This window comes from Salvelinus fontinalis, chromosome 39 (assembly GCF_029448725.1).
Source record: "Salvelinus fontinalis isolate EN_2023a chromosome 39, ASM2944872v1, whole genome shotgun sequence".
NCBI lineage: Eukaryota > Metazoa > Chordata > Actinopteri > Salmoniformes > Salmonidae > Salvelinus > Salvelinus fontinalis.
The window spans coordinates 28,136,397-28,164,222 of NC_074703.1; the positions used below are offsets into that span (position 1 = coordinate 28,136,397).

General features: G+C 50.2%; 2 protein-coding genes across 5 annotated transcripts in view; one reads left to right on the forward strand and one right to left on the reverse strand.

Annotated features, from left to right (window-relative positions):
- Nucleotides 1-13,709, reverse strand: part of cacna1c (calcium channel, voltage-dependent, L type, alpha 1C subunit) — a 546,860-nt gene extending 533,151 nt beyond the window's left edge. For both annotated transcript variants that reach the window (XM_055905081.1, XM_055905079.1), the window contains exon 1: nucleotides 13,583-13,709. In XM_055905081.1, the coding sequence (XP_055761056.1) occupies nucleotides 13,583-13,709 (127 nt within the window). The remainder of the gene's footprint in view (nucleotides 1-13,582) is intronic.
- dcp1b (decapping mRNA 1B) lies at nucleotides 1-27,826 on the forward strand. Of its 3 annotated transcripts, none has more exons than XM_055905082.1 (9): nucleotides 1-419; nucleotides 2,627-2,667; nucleotides 5,122-5,249; nucleotides 20,034-20,100; nucleotides 20,321-20,477; nucleotides 22,522-22,653; nucleotides 22,896-24,278; nucleotides 24,414-24,641; nucleotides 26,489-27,826. In XM_055905082.1, exons 1-9 carry the CDS (start codon nucleotides 261-263, stop codon nucleotides 26,567-26,569), a joined length of 2,376 nt encoding a protein of 791 aa, XP_055761057.1. In that variant the 5' UTR covers nucleotides 1-260; the 3' UTR covers nucleotides 26,570-27,826. The 3 variants fall into 3 exon arrangements, with proteins under 3 accessions (XP_055761057.1, XP_055761058.1, XP_055761059.1); XM_055905083.1 differs by having other exon boundaries at nucleotides 20,037-20,100; XM_055905084.1 differs by lacking the exon at nucleotides 1-419 and adding an exon at nucleotides 881-1,315.

The window sequence follows — 27,826 nt, forward strand, 5'->3', positions numbered from 1 at the left end:
CAACTCATCATGCCTAATTGTTTACAATCTGTTCGACGAAACATGGCTGCTGTCAAGTGAGCTGTTGATGGTGTACCGAACAGTTACAATTCACTTATATGTTCTCTTAAATTATTTATTTTAAATATTTTAATTCATAACAGTGTATTGTGACGGGGATAGTTTCAATAGTCTGCGTTTTACTTTGGAACAGTCAAAAATTCCTTCACCCGTGATAACGTGCCAGTTAGCATCACTAGCTAGCTAGCTCAAGGAGAACAATGACGGCAAGCTCATCGGGTGGAAACACCTGTCTCACTGCTAAAGGTTTGGACATTAGTCTCGCAGCCCTGCAAAGACAAGATCCTTACATCAACAACATTGTAGATGTGGCGAGTCAAGTGGCGTTGTATACTTTCAACAACCGATCAAATGAATGGGTGAGTTAAGGGATGCTACCGCTGCTCTGTTCGCGCTCCCTTCTCTTCTCAACAAAGTTGTATGCTATCTAACGTTAAGTAACATCTTAGCGGACTGATATGGATGCCACATTATAAACTAGTTTGTCAGTTTGAATTCACGTGGTTTTGGGAGATGTGGCCATAGCTAGTATTACAAGAAGCTAGAAAGCTAGCTAGCTAACATCACCCTATATCGCTTTCACGTCCTAGTCGGAACTAGGAAACTCAAATGTCCGACTTGCCAACTGGTTGGACGCGGCACATGTATAACTAAGCTATTAACGAGTCGGACATCATCTAATTCCGACTAGCACGTTAACTTGGCAATAATGCCAGCCCCACTATCTGCATTCGAGATGTCGCTGATGAATATGACGCGTCGCCTAATGCCGCGTTTCAAACTGGGGACTCTGAAAAATACAAGGTCAAATCATGACGTCAGTGATTTTTAGGCCAGAGTTCCCGAGTTGGTATGCCGAGTTGGATGACCGTTCAAATCGATTTTTCCCAGTCCGAAAGTTTATATTTATTTTCCGAGTTCCCAGTTGTTTTGAAGGCGGCATATCGCCCACGAAGCTCCGATTTCAAACTCACATTAGACAGCTCAGCAAGCGTTTTGTCAGAATCGGTTTGTGACTCACACATAATGGAGGTTCCCAGAGCAACTATCGCAATTTACGGCCTATAGCGATGGAGTTTAGGATGAAGTGTTTTCAAGCGGCATCTTTCCTAAAACACCAGGCAGAGAGGAGGTGGATAAAAGGCTCTGCATGGTCAATCCGACGTCTGCAGTGGCCATACAACATTTACTGTTATGCGGCCTCTACAGAAGTCAAAGCAAACATACATTTTGCGCTTTGCGGAGCTGTTGTCAAGTAAGTGAGTTTGTGTTTTATACAGGAACTCCCTACGTCAACCAATCATGTTCATGTTGAGATGTATGCAGCCATCCACGTTATTACAACATTTGAGAGGCGCACAGCGACGTGGTATGGAGTTTGATATGTCTGGACGCTCCACAATTGCATCACACCATCCATTCGAAACCTGCATGTTTGAGCATCTGTCTATACTGATAGGATGGAAAGGGAGCTCAGCTTTCTCCATTCAATCATTTCCTTAACATTTATAATTATTTCACAATACTGACGATGGATCAGCTCCTAGAGAGATATTACCACCTATCGTTTCAAATATTGAGGCAACTTATTCTAATGTTTACCCTACAAAAAAGAGCTAAATCACAGATTTGGCACGTTATTGTGCATGTTAAAGCCAATTTATGCTTGATCCAAAATGGAGTCATATGGAGACACGTCATATTCATCGTCAACAACTCGAACCCACACATACCGGGGTACATAGTACCCATTGCCCTCCAGCTAGTTATTGTTAGATGTGGTGGACAAGAGTATTTATCACACTGCTACTAGTTTGTAAACAGCTGACAGTTTTCAGACTGAATGTTGACATAGTAGCTAACTAGGTCAATGAATATCAGCCACCCAGAACCAAATCTGGTGTGAATGCTTGTTTCTGGATTTGGTCAATTCCAAGGTAACACAATGATGCCGAGACTCTGATTTTAATCACTTATAAATTGTGCGCCAAACAAAAACTAATGATTGCAAAGTTAAACCGTACAACTCCTATGGATAAGGATGATTTTGAAGAATATTTAACAAAAACACATTTACTTGATGCAAGGTACAACGTTTGGTGCCATTAACAGAATGACGGTCGGTGCTGTTTGTGCAGTCGTTCTGTTACCCAACTCTGCATCTGTTCCTTTAAGTAAGTGTGTCTTTTTGTGCTTGTGTGTAGAGTTGTGTGGTTTAACTTTGCAGTCATTGTTTGGCGTACATTTTAAAGGGAAGAATCTGTCTCTCGGAATCATTCTGTTATCGTGGAATTCCCACTTGGTTCTGTGGGTGGGGGTGACGGTGGTGAACCCCTCCCCTTTCACAAATAAATCAAATATCCAGGTGTAGGTGCTCCCCATATTCATGATTGGTCCAAATAATCAGTGACTCAAAAACTATCGCACCGGAATAGGTTTTCTTCATAACCCACAGCCTACGTAACATTTTGCTGTGACTGGAGAGATCGATGAAGACTCCGTTCAAGCAAATCAACGTCCCTTTCTAATGACCTCAACCCTAATCAGTTCCTGTGTTGTTTTGCAGGAGAAGACTGACGTGGAGGGGACCCTGTTTGTCTACACAAGGTATGATGGCTCTTTCTCTATGTACTTCCCCGTGAGCTTTGCCTCTTGGTGGGGGTGCATCCCAAGTGGCGCCCCATTCCCTTTATGGTGCGTCACGTTTGACCAGGGCCCATAGTCAAAAGTGTAGTGCACTATATAGGGAATAGGGTGCCATTTGGGATCGGTCTCTGTGTGTACTTCAGCTGAGAAGCCTGCCTCCATCAGGTTAAATATAATGGGCTTAGTGGGTTAGCTACGTCAGCCCTCCCCTCCCTCTGAACAGATTGGTTATCACTGAGTAGACTATTATGGCCTGTAGCCTTGAAGAGCCATGACTACTTCCACACACCCTATCCCACCCAGGAAGTAGGTCATAAACATGTAACAACACGTAACACCCGTCTGTTTCCTTGTAGACCTACTTGAACACGTAACACCTTTCTGTTTCCTTGTAGGCCTACTTGAACATGTAGGACCTTTCTGTTTTCTTGTAGGCCTACTTGAACATGTAGGACATTTCTGTTTCCTTGTAGGCCTACTTGAACATGTAACACCTTTCTGTTTCCTTGTAGGCCTACTTGAACATGTAACACCTTTCTGTTTCCTTGTAGGCCTACTTGAACACGTAACACCTTTCTGTTTCCTTGTAGGCCTACTTGAACACGTAACACCTTTCTGTTTCCTTGTAGGCCTACTTGAACATGTAACACCCGTCTGTTTCCTTGTAGGCCTACTTGAACACGTAACACCTTTCTGTTTCCTTGTAGGCCCACTTGAACATATAACACCTTTCTGTTTCCTTGTAGGCCTACTTGAACATGTAACACCCGTCTGTTTCCTTGTAGGCCTACTTGAACACGTAACACCCGTCTGTTTCCTTGTAGGCCTACTTGAACATGTAGGACCTTTCTGTTTCCTTGTTGGCCTACTTGAACATGTAACACCCATCTGTTTCCTTGTAGGCCTACTTGAACACGTAACACCCGTCTGTTTCCTTGTAGGCCTACTTGAACATGTAGGACCTTTCTGTTTCCTTGTAGGCCTACTTGAACATGTAACACCCGTCTGTTTCCTTGTAGGCCTACTTGAACATGTAGAACCTTTCTGTTTCCTTGTAGGCCTACTTGAACATGTAACACCTTTCTGTTTCCTTGTAGGCCTACTTGAACACGTAACACCTTTCTGTTTCCTTGTAGACCTACTTGAACACGTAACACCTTTCTGTTTCCTTGTAGGCCTACTTGAAGATGTAGGACCTTTCTGTTTCCTTGTAGGCCTACTTGAACATGTAACACCCGTCTGTTTCCTTGTAGGCCTACTTGAACACGTAACACCTTTCTGTTTCCCTGTAGGCCTACTTGAACATATAACACCTTTCTGTTTCCTTGTAGGCCTACTTGAACATGTAACACCTTTCTGTTTCCCTGTAGGCCTACTTGAACATATAACACCTTTCTGTTTCCTTGTAGGCCTACTTGAACATGTAACACCTTTCTGTTTCCTTGTAGGCCTACTTGAACATATAACACCTTTCTGTTTCCTTGTAGGCCTACTTGAACATGTAACACCTTTCTGTTTCCTTGTAGGCCTACTTGAACATATAACACCTTTCTGTTTCCTTGTAGGCCTACTTGAACATGTAACACCTTTCTGTTTCCTTGTAGGCCTACTTGAACACGTAACACCTTTCTGTTTCCCTGTAGGCCTACTTGAACATGTAACACCTTTCTGTTTCCTTGTAGGCCTACTTGAACATGTAACACCTTTGTTTCCTTGTAGGCCTACTTGAACACGTAACACCTTTCTGTTTCCCTGTAGGCCTACTTGAACATGTAACACCTTTCTGTTTCCTTGTAGGCCTAAGGAAATAGACCAACTCAGATGCATGCATGTACTCACCAGTTAGTTTCCAGTCTGTTAGCACCGTACACTGGTTATTCAACTTGTATGTAATGTAAAGTACCTCCCTCCTTTTTTTACCGATGCCCTGCTTGGTACTTTGCTATTATCTCTGGTATAAGGCCTGTGTAATGTAAAGTCCCTTAATTAAGGATCGGACCCCTTTTTAAAAAATGTAGCCCAAAATGACAAACCCAAATCTAACTGCCTGTAGCTCAGGACCTGAAGCAAGGATATGCATATTCTTGATACCATTTGAAAGGAAACACTTTGAAGTTTGTGGAAATGTGAGATGAATGTAGGAGAATATAACACATTAGATCTGATATAAGATAATACAAAGAAACATGTGTTTTCTATAAAAAAAATTGGTTTCATCTTTGAAATGCGAGAGAAAGGCCAGACATTAACATAGGAGCCTAGGTGTAATTTAGACTGATCCAGTGAAGAAGACATGTCTATGTCCCGGAAAGTTTAGTCACATAATCACATATTGAGCAACAACCGTCCCGGTTTATGGACACCGATCCTGTAGAGGTTAACTCTTTCTATTCATGCCCTCCTGTTTGTCCTCAGGCTAGCATCTCCCAGACATGGCTTCACCATAATGAACAGGCTGAGTATGGAGAACCTGACTGAACCCATCACTAAAGACCTGGACTTCCAGCTGCAGGATCCGTTCCTACTCTACAGGAATGCTCGCTGTAAGTCCCCTGTACTGTTAACCCTACCAACATAGTACCAGGGCTATTAACCCTACCTACATAGTACCAGGGCTATTAACCCTACCTACATAGTACCAGGGCTCGCTGTAAGTCCCCTGCACTGTTAACCCTACCTACATAGTACCAGGGCTATTAACCCTACCTACATAGTACCAGGGCTACTAACCCTACCTACATAGTACCAGGGCTATTAACCCACCCTACATAGTACCAGGGCTATTAACCCTACCTACATAGTACCAGGGCTATTAACCCACCCTACATAGTACCAGGGCTATTAACCCTACCTACATAGTACCAGGGCTATTCACCCTACCTACATAGTACCAGGGCTGTTAACCCACCCTACATAGTACCAGGGCTATTAACCCTACCTACATAGTACCAGGGCTGTTAACCCTACCTACATAGTACCATGGCTATTAACCCTACCTACATAGTACCAGGGCTGTTAACCCTACCTACATAGTACCAGGGCTATTAACCCTACCTACATAGTACCAGGGCTGTTAACCCTACCTACATAGTACCAGGGCTATTAACCCTACCTACATAGTACCAGGGCTGTTAACCCTACCTACATAGTACCAGGGCTGTTAACCCTACCTACATAGTACCAGGGCTGTTAACCCTACCTACATAGTACCAGGGCTGTTAACCCTACCTACATAGTACCAGGGCTGTTAACCCTACCTACATAGTACCAGGGCTGTTAACCCTACCTACATAGTACCAGGGCTGTTAACCCTACCTACATAGTACCAGGGCTGTTAACCCTACCTACATAGTACCAGGGCTGTTAACCCTACCTACATAGTACCAGGGCTGTTAACCCTACCTACATAGTACCAGGGCTGTTAACCCTACCTACATAGTACCAGGGCTATTAACCCTACCTACATAGTACCAGGGCTGTTAACCCTACCTACATAGTACCAGGGCTGTTAACCCTACCTACATAGTACCAGGGCTATTAACCCTACCTACATAGTACCAGGGCTATTAACCCTACCTACATAGTACCAGGGCTGTTAACCCTACCTACATAGTACCAGGGCTGTTAACCCTACCTACATAGTACCAGGGCTGTTAACCCTACCTACATAGTACCAGGGCTATTAACCCTACCTACATAGTACCAGGGCTGTTAACCCTACCTACATAGTACCAGGGCTGTTAACCCTACCTACGTAGTACCAGGGCTGTTAACCCTACCTACGTAGTACCAGGGCTGTTAACCCTACCTACGTAGTACCAGGGCTGTTAACCCTACCTACGTAGTACCAGGGCTGTTAACCCTACCTACATAGTACCAGGGCTATTAACCCTACCTACATAGTACCAGGGCTGTTAACCCTACCTACATAGTACCAGGGCTGTTAACCCTACCTACATAGTACCAGGGCTGTTAACCCTACCTACATGGTACCAGGGCTGTTAACCCTACCTACATGGTACCAGGGCTATTAACCCTACCTACATGGTACCAGGGCTATTAGCCCTACCTACATAGTACCAGGGCTGTTAACCCTACCTACATAGTACCAGGGCTGTTAACCCTACCTACATAGTACCAGGGCTATTAACCCTACCTACATAGTACCAGGGCTGTTAACCCTACCTACATAGTACCAGGGCTGTTAACCCTACCTACATAGTACCAGGGCTGTTAACCCTACCTACATAGTACCAGGGCTGTTAACCCTACCTACATAGTACCAGGGCTGTTAACCCTACCTACATAGTACCAGGGCTGTTAACCCTACCTACATAGTACCAGGGCTGTTAACCCTACCTACATAGTACCAGGGCTGTTAACCCTACCTACATAGTACCAGGGCTATTAACCCTACCTACATAGTACCAGGGCTATTAACCCTACCTACATAGTACCAGGGCTGTTAACCCTACCTACATAGTACCAGGGCTGTTAACCCTACCTACATAGTACCAGGGCTGTTAACCCTACCTACATAGTACCAGGGCTATTAACCCTACCTACATAGTACCAGGGCTGTTAACCCTACCTACATAGTACCAGGGCTGTTAACCCTACCTACATAGTACCAGGGCTATTAACCCTACCTACATAGTACCAGGGCTATTAGCCCTACCTACATAGTACCTGTGTATTTGAATACCTTGTGAAACATATGAAGGCGTCAGCGAACCGCTTCCAACCCCCTCGGGTCTTGTACCGCTTATGTGCTGTGTGTTTATATCACCTCGGGAACTATGTGCCGGAGGTGTTTTTACATCACCACGGGAACTATGTGCCGGAGGTGTTTTTACATCACTACGGTGTGTTTACATCACCACGGGAACTATGTGCCGGAGGTGTGTTTACATCACCACGGGAACTATGTGCCGGAGGTGTGTTTACATCACCACGGGAACTATGTGCCGGAGGTGTGTTTACATCACCACGGGAACTATGTGCCGGAGGTGTGTTTACATCACCACGGGAACTATGTGCCGGAGGTGTGTTTACATCACCACGGGAACTATGTGCCGGAGGTGTGTTTACATCACCACGGGAACTATGTGCCGGAGGTGTGTTTACATCACCACGGGAACTATGTCCCGGAGGTGTAGGCCTGTAGATGTTTGCGTTCCAGAACATATTTATTTCAGTCCTGCTAGGCTACACATCTCAGGAGATTTACATTTGATTAGACCAGATCTTACATTTGTAAAAAGAGATTGGATGTGAATCATGGTCAATACTACTGGAGAGTTCGGCGTAGTTTAAACAGATTGAAGATGCAGCTAACTTTCTACCAAGTGGTGTCGTCCAGGAATCCTGGCCCATCATGGAGCACTTCATTTAAATGAGAGAACTATTTGCAGAGTGCATATCAGACCTGGGTTCAAGCACTATTTGACATCTTTCAACACAAATTTTGAGCGTATTCCCTATCCCGGCTGGAGTGCCTGATGGGTGGGATTTATAGTTTGGGGACTATTCAGTTCGTCTGTTAAGCCACACAAGCTCAATGAAACCCAGATAAAGTGGTTGAAATGACTTGGAATAGTATTTGATCCCAGGTGTGTTGCAGGCTGAGAAAGAGACTCAGTGCTGCAGACACCCACCCTGAGGAGAGGAGCCTGGAGCCGTCTCATCCAGTGGCTGTGGCCCCACAGGTCCATATATGGTTCAGAGGTATTTTTGTGGCAGTCGTCCCGGGTTTGAGTGCCTCTGTGCCGGTTTTCTACTGCAAGTGTCCTGCCAACAGCAGAGACCCAGCCAACCTGCCTACTACGTTAGATACAAACCAACCTGTCGTTATACGTGGGAGACACACTACACACACACACTACAAACACACTACACACACACACTACACACACACACTACACACACACACTACACACACACACACACACACACACACACTGATGCACACATCATTCTCAGTGACAGGCAGGTGGAATGCTTTGTTTAAGATATTGCTGGAGTCCTCGTTCTAATTATTAGACATTTACACACAAACAAAACTGTCCGGTGGGGGGGGGGGTATAGCTAACTTGAGTTATTTATATGATGATGTTAAGATCACCACACGTCCCTCAACATGACCTTTCACGAGAGGTCACAGAATCTTATCACTAAACAAATATTTGGTTATGAGGTCATTAGCTGGTGGAAGTGCCAGCCAGGCTGATTTAGAATGTTGTCTCAACTGTGATGTCATTGGGACGTTGACGGGTTTCTGTTAGCCGGTAATAGCCGGTTTTTTGGACGATGGGAAAGAATAAAAATATTTTGAAAAGCCGATTTTAAATAAAATTGGTGCCGGCCAATTGTCTGGGAGGAGAAGAAAATATCCCATTGCAAGATAATACTTTTAGTCTATTCATTGATGGAAAAACCAGTTGATGGAAATACATTTGACTGGTTGTGATTTATTGGTCTATAGGTTAGTTTGCATAATCGTGTGGATTTAAATTGGGGTGTGTGCACAGTATTGGTTATCTATCTTGTTTATCACACCATGCAGACACACATCTGTCAGACATCACAAGAGCTGCTCCAGTATCTGACAGCCAATGCTTAGTCAACAGAAGACAGGCTTCCTCAGGGCAGTATTGCATTGTCTTAACATATACTTCACTGTTTTGAAACCTGAACCATAACATATTATGAGGAGTATCTTACCTTCACAGTAGCCCAGCCAACATCTGTGGAGGCCATTCTTCTATATCAACTTTCATTGTCCAGTAGGCAGAAGCACAATCCTGGTTATATTAGCATCCCGTGCTAGTTGTTACATGTTAGATCTCCCCTCGTTCTAACGGATATTTTCATCTCTGTCACATGGAGGCGCTCGCATGTGCAGTGCCCTTTTGACAGTCGTGTTTTCCCCGCTAACTGCATTATGGAAGGAACATCCGCGTGTAGCCTGCTGTCTTGTGCACATTGCTGCGCCGATGATGTGAAGAAATACTCGTTTATCCACATTTTAACCAAACGTTCTGATCTATTTCATCAGACTCATTGCTTTTTAATGTAAACATGTTTAATGTATCCGAGGCCTACTTGTAAAGGCAGTCATTGTTGTTCTCCCCCTTAGACGAGAAGGAGCATGGATAGGACCAAGATGCGGATTGAGGGAAATAAGCCATCTTAATGAAAAACAGCAAACAAGACACTACAAACTACAAAACAACAAACGTGACTAACCTTCAACTGTCCTGTAAGGACACAGGAACAAACACCCACAAAACACCAGTGAAACCCTGGCTGCCTTTGTATGACTCTCAATTAGAGACAAACAATACACACCTGTCTCTAATTGAGAATCATACCAGGCCGAACACAAAACCCCACATAGAAATACAAACCCACCCAACTCACGCCCTGACCAACTAAAATGAATACAAAACAAAGGAAAACAGGTCAGGAACGTGACAGAACCCCCCCCTTAAGGTGCGAACTCCGGGCGCACCAGCACAAAGTCTAGGGGAGGGTCTGGGTGGGCGTCTGTCCACGGTGGCGGCTCTGGCGGTGGACGAGGTCCCCACCCCACCATAATCAATCCCCGCTTCTTTATCCCCCTCCCAATGACCACCCTCCCACTAACCCCACCTAAATGAAGGGGCAGCACCGGGACAAGGGGCAGCACCGGGACAAGGGGCAGCACCGGGACAAGGGGCAGCACCGGGACAAGGGGCAGCACCGGGACAAGGGGCAGCACCGGGACAAGGGGCAGCACCGGGATAAGGGGCGGCAGGTCCTGGCTGAGGGACTCCGGCAGGTCCTGGCTGAGGGACTCCGGCAGGTCCGGGCTGAGTGGCAGCTCCGGACTGTAGGGCAGCTCCGGACTGTAGGGCAGCTCCGGACTGTAGGGCAGCTCCGGACTGTAGGGCAGCTCCGGACTGTAGGGCAGCTCCGGACTGTAGGGCAGCTCCGGACTGTAGGGCAGCTCCTGACTGGCGGGCAGCTCCTGACTGGCGGGCGTCTCCGGCGGCTCCTGACTGGCGGGCGTCTCCGGCGGCTCCTGACTGGCGGGCGTCTCCGGCGGCTCCTGACTGGCGGGCGTCTCCGGCGGCTCCTGACTGGCGGGCGTCTCCGGCGGCTCCTGACTGGCGGGCGTCTCTGGCGGCTCCTGACTGGCGGGCGTCTCTGGCGGCTCCTGACTGACGGACGGCTCTGGCGGCTCCTGACTGACGGACGGCTCTACTGGCTCGGGACAGACGGGCGGCTCTAATGGCCCGTGGCAGACGGCTGACTCAGATGGCGCTGGGCAGACAGATGGCTCGGACGGCGCTGGGCAGACAGATGGCTCGGACGGCGCTGGGCAGACAGATGGCTCGGACGGCGCTGGGCAGACAGATGGCTCGGACGGCGCTGGGCAGACAGATGGCTCGGACGGCGCTGGGCAGACAGATGGCTCGGACGGCGCTGGGCAGACAGATGGCTCGGACGGCGCTGGGCAGACAGATGGCTCAGACGGCGCTGGGCAGACAGATGGCTCGGACGGCGCTGGGCAGACAGATGGCTCAGACGGAGCTGGGCAGGCAGGCAGTGCAGAAGGCGTTGGGCAGACGCCCGACTCTGCCCTGCTGAGGCGCACAGTAGGCCTGGTGCGTGGTGCCGGAACTGGAGGTACCGGGATGACGGCACGCACTTCAAGGCTAGTGCGGGGAGCAGGGACAGGGCACACTGACCTCTCGAAGCGCACTATAGGCCTGGTGCGTGGTACCGGAACTGGAGGTACCGGGCTGAGGGCACGCACCTCAGGGCGAGTGCGGGGAACAGGAACAGGGCACACTGGACTCTCGTGGCGCACTCTAGGCCTGGTGCGTGGTACCGGAACTGGAGGTACCGGGCTGAGGGCACGCACCTCAGGGCGAGTGCGGGGAGAAGGAACAGTGCGTCCAGGGCTCTGGAGACGCACAGGAGGCTTGGTGCGTGGTGCCGGAACTGGAGGCACCGGGCTGGAGACACGCACCATAGGGAGAGTACGTGGAAGAGGAACAGGGCTCTGGAGATGCACTGGAAGCCTGGTGCGTGGTGTAGGCACTGGTGGTACTGAGCTGGGGTGGGAAGGTGGCGCCGGATATACCGGACCGTGAAGGAGGACACGTGCTCTTGAGCACCGAGCCTCCCCAACCCTACCAAGTTGAATGGTCCCCGTAGCCCTGCCAGTGCGGCGAGGTGGAATAGCCCGCACTGGGCTATGCAGGCGAACCGGGGACACCACCTGTAAGGCTGGTGCCATGTACACCGGCCCGAGGAGACGTACTGGAGACCAGATACGTTGGGCCGGCTTCATGGCACTCGGCTCGATGCCCAACCTAGCCCTCCCAGTGCGGCAAGGTGGAATAGCCCGCACTGGGCTAAGCACGCGTACTGGGGACACCGTGCGCTTTACCGCATAACACGGTGTCTGACCAGTACGACGCCCTCTTACTCCACGGCAAGCCCGGGGAGTTGGCGCAGGTATCCAACCCGGCTTCGCCACACTCCCCTTTAGCCCCCCCCCCAAGAAATTTTTGGGTGAGCCTCTCGGGCTTCCGTGCTAGCCGCGTACCCTCATACCTGCGCTCCTGGGCTGTGGCTGCCTTCTCCTCCCGAGAGCGGCGATTCTCTCCCACCTTAGCCCAGGGTCCTTCTCCATTGAAAATTTGCTCCCAAGTCCATTCCTCTTCTCTCCATTGCTTTAGTTCTTGTTCTCTCTCCTCAATCCGCTTGGTCCTGTTATGGTGGGTGTTTCTGTAAAGGCAGTCAATGTTGTTCTCCCCCTTAGACGAGGAGGAGCATGGATAGGACCAAGATGCGGATTGAGGGAAATAAGCCATCTTTTAATGAAAAACAGCAAACAAGACACTACAAACTACAAAACAACAAACGTGACTAACCTTCAACTGTCCTGTAAGGACACAGGAACAAACACCCACAAAACACCAGTGAAACCCTGGCTGCCTTTGTATGACTCTCAATTAGAGACAAACAATACACACCTGTCTCTAATTGAGAATCATACCAGGCCGAACACAAAACCCCACATAGAAATACAAACATAGACAAACCCACCCAACTCACGCCCTGACCAACTAAAATGAATACAAAACAAAGGAAAACAGGTCAGGAACGTGACACTACTGGTTGTATGAGTTTGGGATCTATCGTCCCACAACTGTCCCAGAGTCTGTTTGGAAAAGGCAATATTTTTTTCTCGACAAGCTGAAAATAGAATAGGTCAACTTTTCTACTATGGGGGATAGTAGTTTGACGTAGGCTAGTGTTTCCCTTTGTAGTGCACTACGTTTGACCAGAGCCTATGTGTTCTAAATAGCACCCTATTCCCTTTATAGTGCACTACTTTTGACCAGAGCCTATGCGTTCTAAATAGCACCCTATTCCCTTTATAGTGCACTACATTTGACCAGAGCTTATGCGTTCTAAATAGCACCCTATTCCCTTTATAGTGCACTACGTTTGACCAGAGCCTATGCGTTCTAAATAGCACCCTATTCCCTTATAGTGCACTACGTTTGACCAGAGCCTATGCGTTCTAAATAGCACCCTATTCCCTTTATAGTGCACTACGTTTGACCAGAGCCTATGCGTTCTAAATAGCACCCTATTCCATTTATAGTGCACTACGTTTGACCAGAGCCTATGCGTTCTAAATAGCACCCTATTCCCTTTATAGTGCACTACGTTTGACCAGAGCCTATGCGTTCTAAATAGCACCCTATTCCCTTTATAGTGCACTACGTTTGACCAGGACCAGGCCACTATATAAGGGACAGTGTGCCATTTGGGACACAGACATATGACAAATGTTTGAGGCTTTCCTTACCTCCTGGTCGTACGTAGATGTAGTCCATCTCTGTCTCTGTGATGAGCATCCCCTTGGCTGGCCCAACCTCCGGCTCCTCTTGAAGACGCTCATGTTTGGGTTTACGCTGGAACAACCTCCTCAACATAGTCCCTCTAAGATGATAGTCTAGTAGTGGTGTTGTGGAGCTGCTACTAGGTGACAACGTTTAGACAACGTGTCCTCTGGTACTGCTGAGGTACCTGTCCTGTCTGTCTGTCCTCTGGTACTGCTGAGGTACCTGTCTCCTGTCTGTCTGTCCTCTGGTACTGCTGAGGTACCTGTCTCCTGTCTGTCTGTCCTCTGGTACTGCTGAGGTACCTGTCTCCTGTCTGTCTGTCCTCTGGTACTGCTGAGGTACCTGTCTCCTGTCTGTCTGTCCTCTGGTACTGCTGAGGTACCTGTCCTGTCTGTCTGTCCTCTGGTACTGCTGAGATACTAGTCTCCTGTCTGTCTGTCTGTCCTCTGGTACTGCTGAGATACTAGTCTCCTGTCTGTCTGTCCTCTGGTACTGCTGAGATACTAGTCTCCTGTCTGTCTGTCCGTCCTCTGGTACTGCTGAGGTACCAGTCTGTCTGTCCTCTGGTACTGCTGAGATACCAGTCTGTCTGTCCTCTGGTACTGCTGAGGTACCTGTCTCCTGTCTGTCTGTCTGTCCTCTGGTACTGCTGAGGTACCAGTCTGTCTGTCCTCTGGTACTGCTGAGGTACCAGTCTGTCTGTCCTCTGGTACTGCTGAGATACCAGTCTGTCCGTCCTCTGGTACTGCTGAGGTACCAGTCTGTCTGTCCTCTGGTACTGCTGAGATACCAGTCTCCTGTCTGTCCTCTTCCTTTAACACGCCCCTTTTGTTCTATGAGGAAATAATGAACCAATAGAACCCTTTCTCTGGTTTCCAATACTGAGGTACCTGACCTGTCTCTCCTCCTCCTGTACCTGTCTGTCCTCTAACAGTACTGTCTTCTCAGAGAGACTGTCTGGGTAATGTCTCAGTCCTTCCCAGACAGAGTAGTATACTAGTCTAACCAGACTAGTCCCCTGTAGCTACTAAGCTAAGTGGTTTCTCCTCAGCTCCTCCAGAGATCTCTCTCCTCGCTGGTTCTTTATTTTCCCAGGGTTTGGAGTGTCTGTCTCGGCCTTTTTCCAGGCGGTGACCTTTAGCTTGGCTCTCCACAGCCCCAGGCAGGCAGGGCAGTGCAGGGTACACAGCTCGGGGGGCAGGCAGGCAGACGGACACAGTAGCAGCTCCAACCTTCAGATCCAGCTACTCAGACCTCCCAGTGCTTTACCCGCTGTCCTCACTGACTCAGTGACTCTCTCACTGTAGTCTGTCTCTCTGTCAGTCAGGAGCCAGCAGGCTCTGGCCTTCAGTCCCTCAGTCCTTCCCTCAGTCTCCGCCTTGTCCGCCCCACTTTACTCTTCTCTCCTTTTACTCTCCTCCTTTCTTATCTCACCCCGTCCTCTTTTCTGGCCGACCGGCGTGCCAGAGCGTTATCTTCCTACGTGGCCTATTTGAGGCTGTGTGAGTTCTTACTCTGATGGAGGTGACAGGAGAACGTTTCCTGGTCTGCCTGTCAACAGGGCTCCTGTCTCAGTCACGCTGAGTAGAGTAGTGGCCTGGCTTCTAACTCTCCCTGCTGCAGAGCCTCAATAACCCCTCTACCCCAGCACCTAATGAATCCGGCCCCAGCCTGCCCCCAACCCTGGGTAACTGCCACAGAGACATGTTGTGCTTTCTCATAGCACATATCTGTCTGTAATATTGACGTTGGCTCCACTGACTAGTTATTAGACTAAGAAGGTCATGGTGACAGAACCCAGAACCTCCACATCATCCATAACGATATCATGAATCATGAGGAGATTAACACAGGACTTTTTTTAAATGTATTTTATCTTTTATTTCATCCATGATAGTCCACTCGGTAAAAGTCGTCACAGTTTCCAAGAAGTTAACGTGGTCTGGCATGAGTCATGACTGATGAAGATGGTACATTTTAATATAATGGCTGTAGGTAATCCCACTGTCTCAATAGTGGAATATGTTGTGCTCTGCTGAACACAGCCCAGCCGCCACTTCCTGGAATCTAGCGCGATCTCTTCCGTTCCGGGAATGTGAGGAATCGTCCTGGATGAACGGTGTCCCAGTGTGGGGGGTTATACGTAGCACCTTCTCCACCGTGGGGGGTTATACGTAGCACCTTCTCCACCGTGGGGGGTTCATACCTAGCACCTTCTCCACCGTGGGGGGTTATACGTAGCACCTTCTCCACCGTGGGGGGTTATACGTAGCACCTTCTCCACCGTGGGGGGGTTATACGTAGCACCTTCTCCACCGTGGGGGGGTTATACGTAGCACCTTCTCCACCGTGGGGGGGTTATACGTAGCACCTTCTCCACCGTGGGGGGGTTATACGTAGCACCTTCTCCACCGTGGGGGGGTTATACGTAGCACCTTCTCCACCGTGGGGGGTTTATACCTAGCACCTTCTCCACTGTGGGGGGTTATACGTAGCACCTTCTCCACCGTGGGGGGTTTATACCTAGCACCTTCTCCACTGTGGGGGGTTATACGTAGCACCTTCTCCACTGTGGGGGGGATTATACGTAGCACCTTCTCCACCGTGGGGGGGATTATACGTAACACCTTCTCCACCATGGGGGGGTTTATACGTAGCACCTTCTCCACTGTGGGGGGTTATAAGTAGCACCTTCTCCACTGTGGGGGGGATTATACGTAGCACCTTCTCCACTGTGGGGGGTTATACGTAGCACCTTCTCCACCGTGGGGGGGTTTATACGTAGCACCTTCTCCACTGTGGGGGGTTATAAGTAGCACCTTCTCCACTGTGGGGGGGATTATACGTAGCACCTTCTCCACCGTGGGGGGGTTATACGTAGCACCTTCTCCACCATGGGGGGGTTTATACGTAGCACCTTCTCCACCGTGGGGGGGTTATACGTAGCACCTTCTCCACCGTGGGGGGGTTATACGTAGCACCTTCTCCACCGTGGGGGGGTTATACGTAGCACCTTCTCCACCGTGGGGGGGTTATACGTAGCACCTTCTCCACTGTGGGGGGTTATACGTAGCACCTTCTCCACCGTGGGGGGTTTATACCTAGCACCTTCTCCACTGTGGGGGGTTATACGTAGCACCTTCTCCACTGTGGGGGGGATTATACGTAGCACCTTCTCCACCGTGGGGGGGATTATACGTAACACCTTCTCCACCATGGGGGGGTTTATACGTAGCACCTTCTCCACTGTGGGGGGTTATAAGTAGCACCTTCTCCACTGTGGGGGGGATTATACGTAGCACCTTCTCCACTGTGGGGGGTTATACGTAGCACCTTCTCCACCGTGGGGGGGTCTATACGTAGCACCTTCTCCACTGTGGGGGGTTATAAGTAGCACCTTCTCCACTGTGGGGGGGATTATACGTAGCACTTTCTCCACCGTGGGGGGGTTATACGTAGCACCTTCTCCACTGTAGGGGGTTATACGTAGCACCTTCTCCACTGTGGGGGGGTTTATACGTAGCACCTTCTCCACCGTGGGGGGGTTTATACGTAGCACCTTCTCCACTGGGGGGGGTTTATAAGTAGCACCTTCTCCACTGTGTGGGTGATTATACGTAGCACCTTCTCCACTGTGGGGGTTATACGTAGCACCTTCTCCACCGTGGGGGGGTTTATACGTAGCACCTTCTCCACCGCGGGGGGTTATACGCCGCACCTTCTCCACCGTGGGGGGGTTATACGCCGCACCTTCTCCACCGTGGGGGGTTATACGCCGCACCTTCTCCACCGTGGGGGGGTTATACGCCGCACCTTCTCCACCGTGGGGGGGTTATACCTAGCACCTTCTCCACTGTGGGGGGTTATACCTAGCACCTTCTCCACTGTGGGGGGTTATACCTAGCACCTTCTCCACCGTGGGGGGTTATATGTAGCACCTTCTCCACCGTGGGGGGTTATATGTAGCACCTTCTCCACCGTGGGGGGTTATATGTAGCACCTTCTCCACCGTGGGGGGTTATACGTAGCACCTTCTCCACCGTGGGGGGTTATACGTAGCACCTTCTCCACCGTGGGGGGGTTATGCGTAGCACCTTCTCCACCGTGGGGGGGTTATGCGTAGCACCTTCTCCACTGGGGGGGTTATACCTAGCACCTTCTCCACTGTGGGGGGTTATACCTAGCACCTTCTCCACTGTGGGGGGTTATACCTAGCACCTTCTCCACTGTGGGGGGTTATACCTAGCACCTTCTCCACTGTGGGGGGTTATACCTAGCACCTTCTCCACTGTGGGGGGTTATACCTAGCACCTTCTCCACCGTGGGGGGTTATACCTAGCACCTTCTCCACCGTGGGGGGTTATACGTAGCACCTTCTCCACCGTGGGGGGTTATACGTAGCACCTTCTCCACCGTGGGGGGTTATACGTAGCACCTTCTCCACCATGGGGGGGTATACGTAGCACCTTCTCCACCGTGGGGGGTTATACGTAGCACCTTCTCCACCGTGGGGGGGTTATACGTAGCACCTTCTCCACCGTGGGGAGTTATGCGTAGCACCTTCTCCACCGTGGGGGTTTATACGTAGCACCTTCTCCACCGTGGGGGTTTATACGTAGCACCTTCTCCACGGTGGGGGGTTTATACCTAGCACCTTCTCCACTGGGGGGGTTTATACCTAGCACCTTCTCCACTGGGGGGGTTTATACCTAGCACCTTCTCCACTGGGGGGGTTTATACCTAGCACCTTCTCCACTGTGGGGGGTTTATACGTAGCCCCTTCTCCACTGGGGGGGTTTATACGTAGCGCCTTCTCCACTGGGGGGGTTTATACGTAGCGCCTTCTCCACTGGGGGGGTTTATACGTAGCGCCTTCTCCACTGGGGGGGTTTATACGTTGCGCCTTCTCCACCGTGGGGGGGTTTATACGTTGCGCCTTCTCCACCGTGGGGGGGTTTATACGTAGCGCCTTCTCCACTGCGGTGGTTTATACCTAGCACCTTCTCCACGGTGGGGGGTTTATACGTAGCGCCTTCTCCGGTGGGGTTGTCCCATAATATCACATTTCCGCTCAAGTGTTCACTCGTTCACTTCTTCCCACATCTAAAAGCGTTGTATTGGTTGGAGGCATGGCCTAGTGGGAGTTTCCACCATATTTCTTATACCAGTTATTTCATTTTTGAAATCAGTTAAGGGAAGTGAACAAGTGCACTCTTCAATAGGAAAGAGAGATGATTGGGACATAGCCCCTATTCCGCTTCTGACTGCCTGCCAGGAAGGAACGCATCAGAGAACCTGCCAAAACACACACACACACACACACACACACACACACACACACACACACACACACACACACACACAGCAGTGAACCTAGCTCAGCAGTCGCCAACATTCATCGTTCAGTTTATTTTAGACATTGGATCACACAAACTTGTGCTCTAACTTTTGGTGCCTTTCTCCCAGTGTGTTGTGATGTCTGTGTAATGACTCCCGTGGCTCTGGCGTGTGTATTTAGCCGTGGCTCTGGCGCGTGTATTTAGCCGTGGTTCTAGCGCGTGTATTTAGCCGTGGCTCTGGCGCGTGTGTTTAGCCGTGGCTCTGGCGCGTGTATTTAGCCGTGTATTTAGCCGTGGCTCTAGCGCGTGTATTTAGCCGTGGCTCTGGCGCGTGTATTTAGCCGTGGCTCTTGCGCGTGTATTTAGCCGTGGCTCTGGCGCGTGTATTTAGCCGTGGCTCTGGCGCGTGTATTTAGCCGTGGCTCTGGCGCGTGTATTTAGCCGTGGCTCTAGCGCGTGTATTTAGCCGTGGCTCTGGCGCGTGTATTTAGCCGTGGCTCTGGCGCGTGTATTTAGCCGTGGCTCTGGCGCGTGTATTTAGCCGTGGCTCTGGCGCGTGTATTTAGCCGTGTATTTAGCCGTGGGTCTAGCGCGGGCATTTAGCCGCGGCTCAGGCGCGGGCGTTTGGATTTTTAGATTGGATTTTGGATTTAGATCGGCTCTGGATTTAGATTGGAGCCTCCATTATGGCCGTTGACTGACCTGTGACCTCTCTCGCTCCCTGCTCTGCTCTCTCTATGCTCTCTCTATGCTCTCTCTCTGTCTCTCTCTGTCTCTCTCTGTCTCTCTCTGTCTCTCTCTCTCTCTGTCTCTCACTCCCTGCTCTGCTCTCTCTCTGTCTCTGTCTCTCTGTCTCTCGCTCCCTGCTCTGCTCTCTCTGTCTCTCTCTGTCTCTCTCTGTCTCTCTCTGTCTCTCTCTGTCTCTCTCTCACTCCCTGCTCTGCTCTCTCTCTGTCTCTCTGTCTCCCTCTCTGTCTCTCGCTCCCTGCTCTGCTCTCTCTCTCTCTGTCTCTCTCTCTGTCTCTCTCTCTGTCTCTCTCTCTGTCTCTCTCTCTGTCTCTCTCTCTCTGTCTAGTAGCTATCTATGGCATCTGGTTCTATGATAAGGCGGACTGCCAGCGCATCGCAGAGCTTATGAAGTAGTGAGTAACACACACACTCCCACCCTCCCTCTCTGTCTCCCCATGACACTGTCCCTGCAAGCTATCATCACTCACTGTCTACCACCAGCTAGTTGCCACTGGTGTGTCTGAGTGACCATCTCAAATGGTGCCCTGTTCCATATAGTGTGGGTGTGTGCACTACCATTACCAGTTCACAACAGCACTGACCAACTCACACCTCTAACCTCTCCTCTCTCAGTCTAACGAAACAGGAACAGGTCCTAGCCCAGCGGGGTCAGCAGGGTCAGGGGGGCGTGGTGTCTCCTCGAGCCCTGGAGGCAGCAGGGAACCCTGGGAAGGGACAAGGAGTGGACATCCTGCAGATGCTGACCAAAGCTCGCAATGACTATGACAAGGTAGGTCCCCACTGTATGTGTTTACCACTATGACAAGGTAGGTCCACATCCGCCACGCTGATGCTCAACACAGGGGTCCCTCAGGGGTGCGTGTTTACTCCCTTCGTCTACTTCCCTGTTCACCTACGACTGCGTGGCCAAGCACGACTCCCAACACCATCAAGTTTTCTGACGACACAATGGTGGTAGGCCTGACCACTGACCACGATGAGACAGCCTATAGGGAGGAGGTCCGAGACCTGACCGTGTGGTGCCAGGACAACAACCTCTCCATCAATGTGATGAAGACAAAGGAGATGATTGTGGACTACAGGAAAAGGAGGGCCGGACACACCCCATTCACATTGCCGGGTTTGTAGTGGAGCGGGTTGAGAGTTTCAAGTTCCTTGGTGTCCACATCACCAACAAACTAACATGGTCCAAACACACCAAGACAGTCGTGAAGAGGGCACGACAAAACCTATTCCCACTTAGGAGACTGAAAAGTTTTGGCATGGGTCCCCAGATCCTCGAAGTTCTACAGCTGCACCATCGAGAGCATCCTGACTGGTTGCATCACCACCTGGTATGGCAACTGCTCGGCATCTGGCCGTAAGGCGCTACAGAGGGTAGTGCGTACAGCCCAGTACATCACTGGGGCTAAGCTGCCTGCCATCCAGGACCTGTATACTAGGTGGTGTCAGAGGAAGGCCCCAAAAATTGTCAGACTCCAGTCACCCAAGTCATAGACCGTTCTCTCTACTACCGCACGGCAAGCGGTACCGGAGCACCAAGTCTAGGTCCAAATGGCTCCTTAACAGCTTTTTCCCCCCAAGCCATAAGACTGCTGAACAATTGATAAAATGGCCATCCGGACTATTTGCATTCACACACCCCCTCCCCTTTGTTTCTACACTGCTGCTACTCGCTGTTTATGATCTATGCATAGTCACTTTACTCCTACCTACTAATGACCTCGACTAACCTGTTACCGCCGCACATTTTACTCGGTACCGAGCTGACAAGGTAAATATCTGTCGTTCTGCCCCTGAGCAAGGCAGCTAACCCCCTGTTCCCCTGAACAAGGCAGCTAACACCCTGTTCCCCTGAACAAGGCAGCTAACCCACTGTTCCCCTGAACAAGGCAGTTAACCCACTGTTCCCCTGAACAAGGCAGTTAACCCACTGTTCCCCTGAACAAGGCAGTTAACCCACTGTTCCCCTGAACAAGGCAGTTAACCCACTGTTCCCCTGAACAAGGCAGTTAACCCACTGTTCCCCTGAACAAGGCAGTTAACCCACTGTTGCCCTGAACAAGGCAGTTAACCCACTGTTGCCCTGAACAAGGCAGCTAACCCACTGTTGCCCTGAACAAGGCAGCTAACCCACTGTTGCCCTGAACAAGGTAGCTAACCCACTGTTGCCCTGAACAAGGCAGCTAACCCACTGTTGCCCTGAACAAGGCAGCTAACCCACTGTTGCCCTGAACAAGGCAGCTAACCCCCTGTTGCCCTGAACAAGGCAGCTAACCCCCTGTTGCCCTGAACAAGGCAGCTAACCCCCTGTTGCCCTGAACAAGGCAGCTAACCCCCTGTTCCCTGGCGTCCGTTAAGGCACACCCCCCCCCAGCACCTTTCTGATTCAGAGGGTTAAATGAGGAAGACACATTTCAGTTGAATACATTGTTGTACAACTGACTACTGTAGGTCTCCTCCTTTCCCGGTACCGCCTCTATATAGCCTCGTTATTTTGTTACTTTAAAAAAAAATTGACTTAAGTTTATTTAGTAAATATTTTCTTAACCAACAATGCAGTTACGAAAATTGCTAAGGGCTTGTAAGTTAGCGTTTCACGGTAAGGTCTGCACAACACAACAAGGTACTAACACACCACTACCACTAGGGGGCACTAAAGCATATAACAAGCCTGCAGCCTGTGATCAATGTATTTCTGCTGCTGTATCATAATGTGTGCATACTAATGTATTCCTGAATGCGCCATGTATGAAAATGGGTTAAATAAACGGACATCAATGTCCTGTTATTGTCTCTCTCTCTCCTCTCAGGGTGGTCAGCCAGAGCCTAAAGAGATAGGAGGGTGTCGTGTCCTTACTGCCAACCCCAGCCTGATCAAACCTATCCCTGTCAAACCTATGGAGAGATATCCCCATCCTGGGTTACAGGAGAGGCCTGTTCAGGTACACACAGCCTTTCCCCTTATTCAACACAATGGAAATAAGTCGATTTTAAATGTGGTTTATCCACCCTGTGAATTAGTGTTTTTTTATTTCTTTTTATGGTCAAATTGCTGATTTCTAAGACAGTGTTGACCTGGTTTCACAGTTAGGCTCTACTGTTGGTTTTCCTTATGTACTGTCTGTTTCACACCACTGATCTCTCACCCTCTCACTCTCTCTCCATCACCCTTTTCCTCTCTTAGGATAGTCAAGGAGAGCCCAGGCCTCTCTCTCTGGCAACTCTGTTCGGTGTCCAGCAGCCCAGAGCCGAGCTGGTCTCTCCCATGGCTGGGTCAGGGTCAAGAGGTCCAGGGTCCCAGCCCCAGGGAAAGCTTGGAGGTGTCCGCCCGGCGGTGGCCCGCTCCTTGTCCTACGACGACCCAGGCCAGGCCCAGCTCCATCTCCAGGCCCAGGAAGGGGGTCTGATCTCAGGTAGCAGCCCCCCGCAGCACTGCCCTGCCTTCCAGAAGCTCATGAAGGATGCCGCCTCTTCCTCCCAGCCTCGGAACCAGCTCCAGCGAGGGGGTCCTATGGAGCAGCTCCAGCGAGGGGGTCCTATGGAGCAGCTCCAGCGAGGGGGTCCTATGGAGCAGCTCCAGCGAGGGGGTCCTATGGAGCAGCTCCAGCGAGGGGGTCCTATGGAGCAGCTCCAGCGAGGGGGTCCTATGGAGCAGCTCCAGCGAGGGGGTCCTATGGAGCAGCTCCAGCGAGGGGGTCCTATGGAGCAGCTCCAGCGAGGGGGTCCTATGGAGCAGCTCCAGCGAGGGGGTCCTATGGAGCAGCTCCAGCGAGGGGGTCCTATGGAGCAGCTCCAGCCCGTCTCCGAGTCATCCGAGAAAAGACTGCATGAGAACGGAGCCCCCTCTGTCCTCCACCATCGGACCCAGGCCAGACAAGACCCCATCCAGAGACTGTTCCAGAACCAGCCCACTTCCACCACCCCTTCAATGACGACCTGTTGTGATCGTCCTCCTCCTCTCCAGCAGCCTCCTCCTCTCCAGCAGCCTCCTCCTCTCCAGCAGCCTCCTCCTCTCATCCCTGGTCTCCAGTCTGCCCATCCTCAGCCTCTCCTGGTGGATGTGTTGGGCTTCCCTGGTTCTCAACACGTCCACCTCCCCCCTCACCAGGCCCAGCCGTTGTACTTCAGCCCCACCAAGCCCCCCCAGATGCTGGTCCCCGTGTTTCCCTCACACCCCTCCCAGTCTCAACCTCCCCACCAACCCCAGCCTGTTCATCCTCAACCTCAGTCACAGTCCTGTCACCCTTTCCACCCCTTCCAGCAGCCCCAGCCCTTATACCTCCAACCCCTGCCAGGTCACCTCCAGCCGGGGCAGCTAACTGGTGTCGTCTCCCCTCATGAGCTGCTCCAGAGGCTGCAGCTGGTTCAACAGGAGCAGAGTCTGGTCCCAGAGCCCACTAGGCCTTCCTCTAACCTGGCTCCCCGCTTCCACGAGCCTGCCCCTCTAGCCCCCTCAGCCCCCCCAGCCATGGGGCAGCACGGTCAGCAGGCGGCTCATTCTACAGCCAGGTCTCTGGACAGTTTGGCTGACAAGACCTCTGCAGGCACCGCTGCTCAGAAGTTCCAGGTAAAAAACAAAATATATCCTATCTGACTCAAAGGACTGTAAAATAAAAAGGTGCTGGGGTGGTTTTGTACAGTGAGGGATCTGGGTTTGTGGAAGTACTGTCTCTGTCTCTAACCATGTCCTCTCCATCTCCAGGTGATCTCCCCCCAGCGTATCCCAGCCACGGTGGCACCTACCCTGCTACTGTCCCCCAGTGTCTTCTCCCAGGCCAAGCGCCCCCAGGCCAATGCCTCTGGGGTCACCCCTTGCCCCCCTGGCCCTCATCCTCCCTCAGCCCTCCTGGCCCCACAGTCCCCTGACGACCCCCAACCCAGGGGCCTCTCTAAGAGCCAGCTCCAGGCCACCCTGCTGCACCTCATACAGGTAGGAGAGAGGACGAGCCAGGCTGGTTTTACTGTACGTCGTTACAGTTCATATAAGGCAGTGGTCACCAAACGGTCAATCCAGATCAACTGGTTGATCTTCAAGGCATTACTAGTCGAGTCATTCCTAACGTTTCTGGAGAAAAGACAACGATGAAGGCTTGCGCTTATTTTATTGAATCCCCCCCCCCCCCCCCCCTGTTGGCGGTGGGTGCGCTTGATTCAGGAGCCCTGTCGGCGGTGGGTGCGCTTGATTCAGGAGCCCTGTCGGCGGTGGGTGCGCTTGATTCAGGAGCCCTGTTGGTGGTGGGTGCGCTTGTTTCAGGAGCCCTGTTGGTGGTGGGTGCGCTTGATTCAGGAGCCCTGTCGGCAGTGGGTGCGCTTGATTCAGGAGCCCTAGCGGCGGTGGGTGCACTTGATTCAGGAGCCCTGTCGGCGGTGGGTGCGCTTGATTCAGGAGCCCTGTCGGCGGTGGGTGCGCTTAATTCAGGAGCCCTGTCGGCGGTGGGTGCGCTTGATTCAGGAGCCCTGTCGGCGGTGGGTGCGCTTGTAAAGACATTTGTGCCCAACATTTTTGAGAAATAAGCCTGTTGTTCCGTCTGGAACATTTCTGGGATCTTTTATTTCAGCTCATGAAACACAGGACCAAGACTTTACATGTTGCGTTTCTGTTTTTCTTCAATGTATAACACGACTAACATACACTAACTTACATAACACGACTGACAATTCTGCAGGCGTCAAACTCACCCCTCCTTGAAGAAGCAGCTGGTCTCACACAGCCAAATGGGTTGTCCTGAGTTCCTGCCGTTATGTTCACTGTCTTTCTGCTCAGGACACCGTCAGAGACACACTGTTTATGTTCCGTCTTTGTACAGCCAGACAGTCTTGCCAAAGGACCTTGGTTATTCATCGAAGTGCAGACACACACTGTCCTGCTAAAGAGAGCTGTTTCAGACCAGAGCAGACAGACACTGTCCTGCTAAAGAGAGCCGTTTCAGACCAGCACAGACAGACAGACACTGTCCTGCTAGAGAGAGCTGTTTCAGACCAGAGCAGACAGACACTGTCCTGTTAAAGAGAGCTGTTTCAGACCAGAGCAGACAGACACTGTCCTGATAAAGAGAGCTGTTTCTGACCAGAGCAGACAGACAGACACTGTCCTGCTAGAGAGAGCTGTTTCAGACCAGAGCAGACAGACACTGTCCTGCTAGAGAGAGCTGTTTCAGACCAGAGCAGACAGACACTGTCCTGATAAAGAGAGCTGTTTCAGACCAGAGCAGACAGACACTGTCCTGCTAGAGAGAGCTGTTTCAGATCAGACAGACAGACACTGTCCTGCTAGAGAGCTGTTTCAGACCAGCGCAGACAGACAGACACTGTCCTGCTAGAGAGAGCTGTTTCAGATCAGACAGACAGACACTGTCCCGCTAAAGAGAGCTGTTTCAGATCAGACAGACAGACACTGTCCTGATAAAGAGAGCTGTTTCAGACCAGACAGACAGACACTGTCCTGATAAAGAGAGCTGTTTCAGACCAGACAGACAGACACTGTCCTGATAAAGAGAGCTGTTTCAGACCAGAGCAGACAGACACTGTCCCGCTAAAGAGAGCTGTTTCAGACCAGAGCAGACAGACACTGTCCTGCTAGAGAGAGCTGTTTCAGACCAGCGCAGACAGACAGACACTCAACCTGTCCAAATACTAATGTTTTGTTTGTATTCCACACTCCTGATCAGAGTATTCTATCGCTCGCTCGCTTATCTCTCTCTCCTCTACTCTCCCTTCCTCTCTCTAGCTCTCTCTCCTTCTCTCTCTCTCTCTAATTCGCTGTTCTCTCTTTTTCAGAACGACACTTCCTTCATGGATACCATCTATGAGTCCTACGCCCACCGCTTCTCCACGGAAGCCACCGCAAACCAGTTCTGAGGCCAGGGCCCTGTTTAATGAGGCCAGGGCCCTGTTTAATGAGGCCAGGGCCCTGTTTAATGAGGCCAGGGCCCTGTTTAATGAGGCCAGGGCCCTGTTTAATGAGGCCAGGGCCCTGTTTAATGAGGCCAGGGCCCTGTTTAATGAGGCCAGGGCCCTGTTTAATGAGGCCAGGGCCCTGTTTAATGAGGCACCCAATAGAAAAATGTTTCAAAACACTTTGCAACGAGAAGTGGAAATAAGCATTTCTTCTGGGACAAGTCCAGGGAGCCCCTCTCCCTGTCTGTCTGTTTTCTTCCATTAGGTGCCTAATGAGTAAGTCCCTGGGGTCATGCCCAAACCGGCACAATCATTTTATAATCTAAACCATTTGCTGATCTAGCTAAATTAGTCTTCCTAATGTGGGCACTGTGGATGTCACCTGTGGATTCAGATTACAAGGACATTAGATTTGTGCCATTTTTAAGATGTTTTTATCATAAGAATAATGTAGTAAGAGCAATCAAACAATTGTATATGTTTTGGAATGACTGTACTTGTTTTTAAAAGGTTCCTCTCTTAAACCATTTTAGTTTCCAGGCATTTGACAATGTTTAATTCACTTGAAGTTGGATGAGTTTATTTTGAACACTTTATTAAGTGGAAAGTCCAGTTTTTTTTTTTTAATAGACTATTTCCAGCCTTAAGCTTGTGCTACCTCTCAGAAGTGACCCTCTGTTGAGGTAGAAGTTTCCCAAAGGAGGAATTACACCGTACTGTAGAACCTGCCATTTATTTTCATAATGCGACTGGCTTTATTTCCAGATGTCTGAAACTCGATGTACATCGACACGGTTCAGAGTCTTCTGTGCTCACACATGCTAGACTAGTTTGATGGACGGTTTATATGTATCAAGCAAAGGGTTTAAGAAACTATTTTATGTTACGAGAGAGAAAGATAATAGAGTAGTTTGTCTATTTTTCTATGCCGTTGTCATACAAGGACATTTTAAAAACACAATGTTGCAATGACCTGTACCACTGAAACAGGAAGTGTTTTAATTTACACAATCTGCCGTGTATCAAGTATTTTAAAACCTGTGCAATCTGGAGTCCCATCATTTTGTTCTTTTGGTTTTGAAAACCACTTTTTATTTTATTTTTATGAGTCAAACATTGAGTGACCGCAAAGCCCACTACGTGACTTGTTTCTTGTGTAATGATTGAACAGTCTCTGGACCACAACTGAATTGGAAATAAATGAATGTCTTCTTCAAA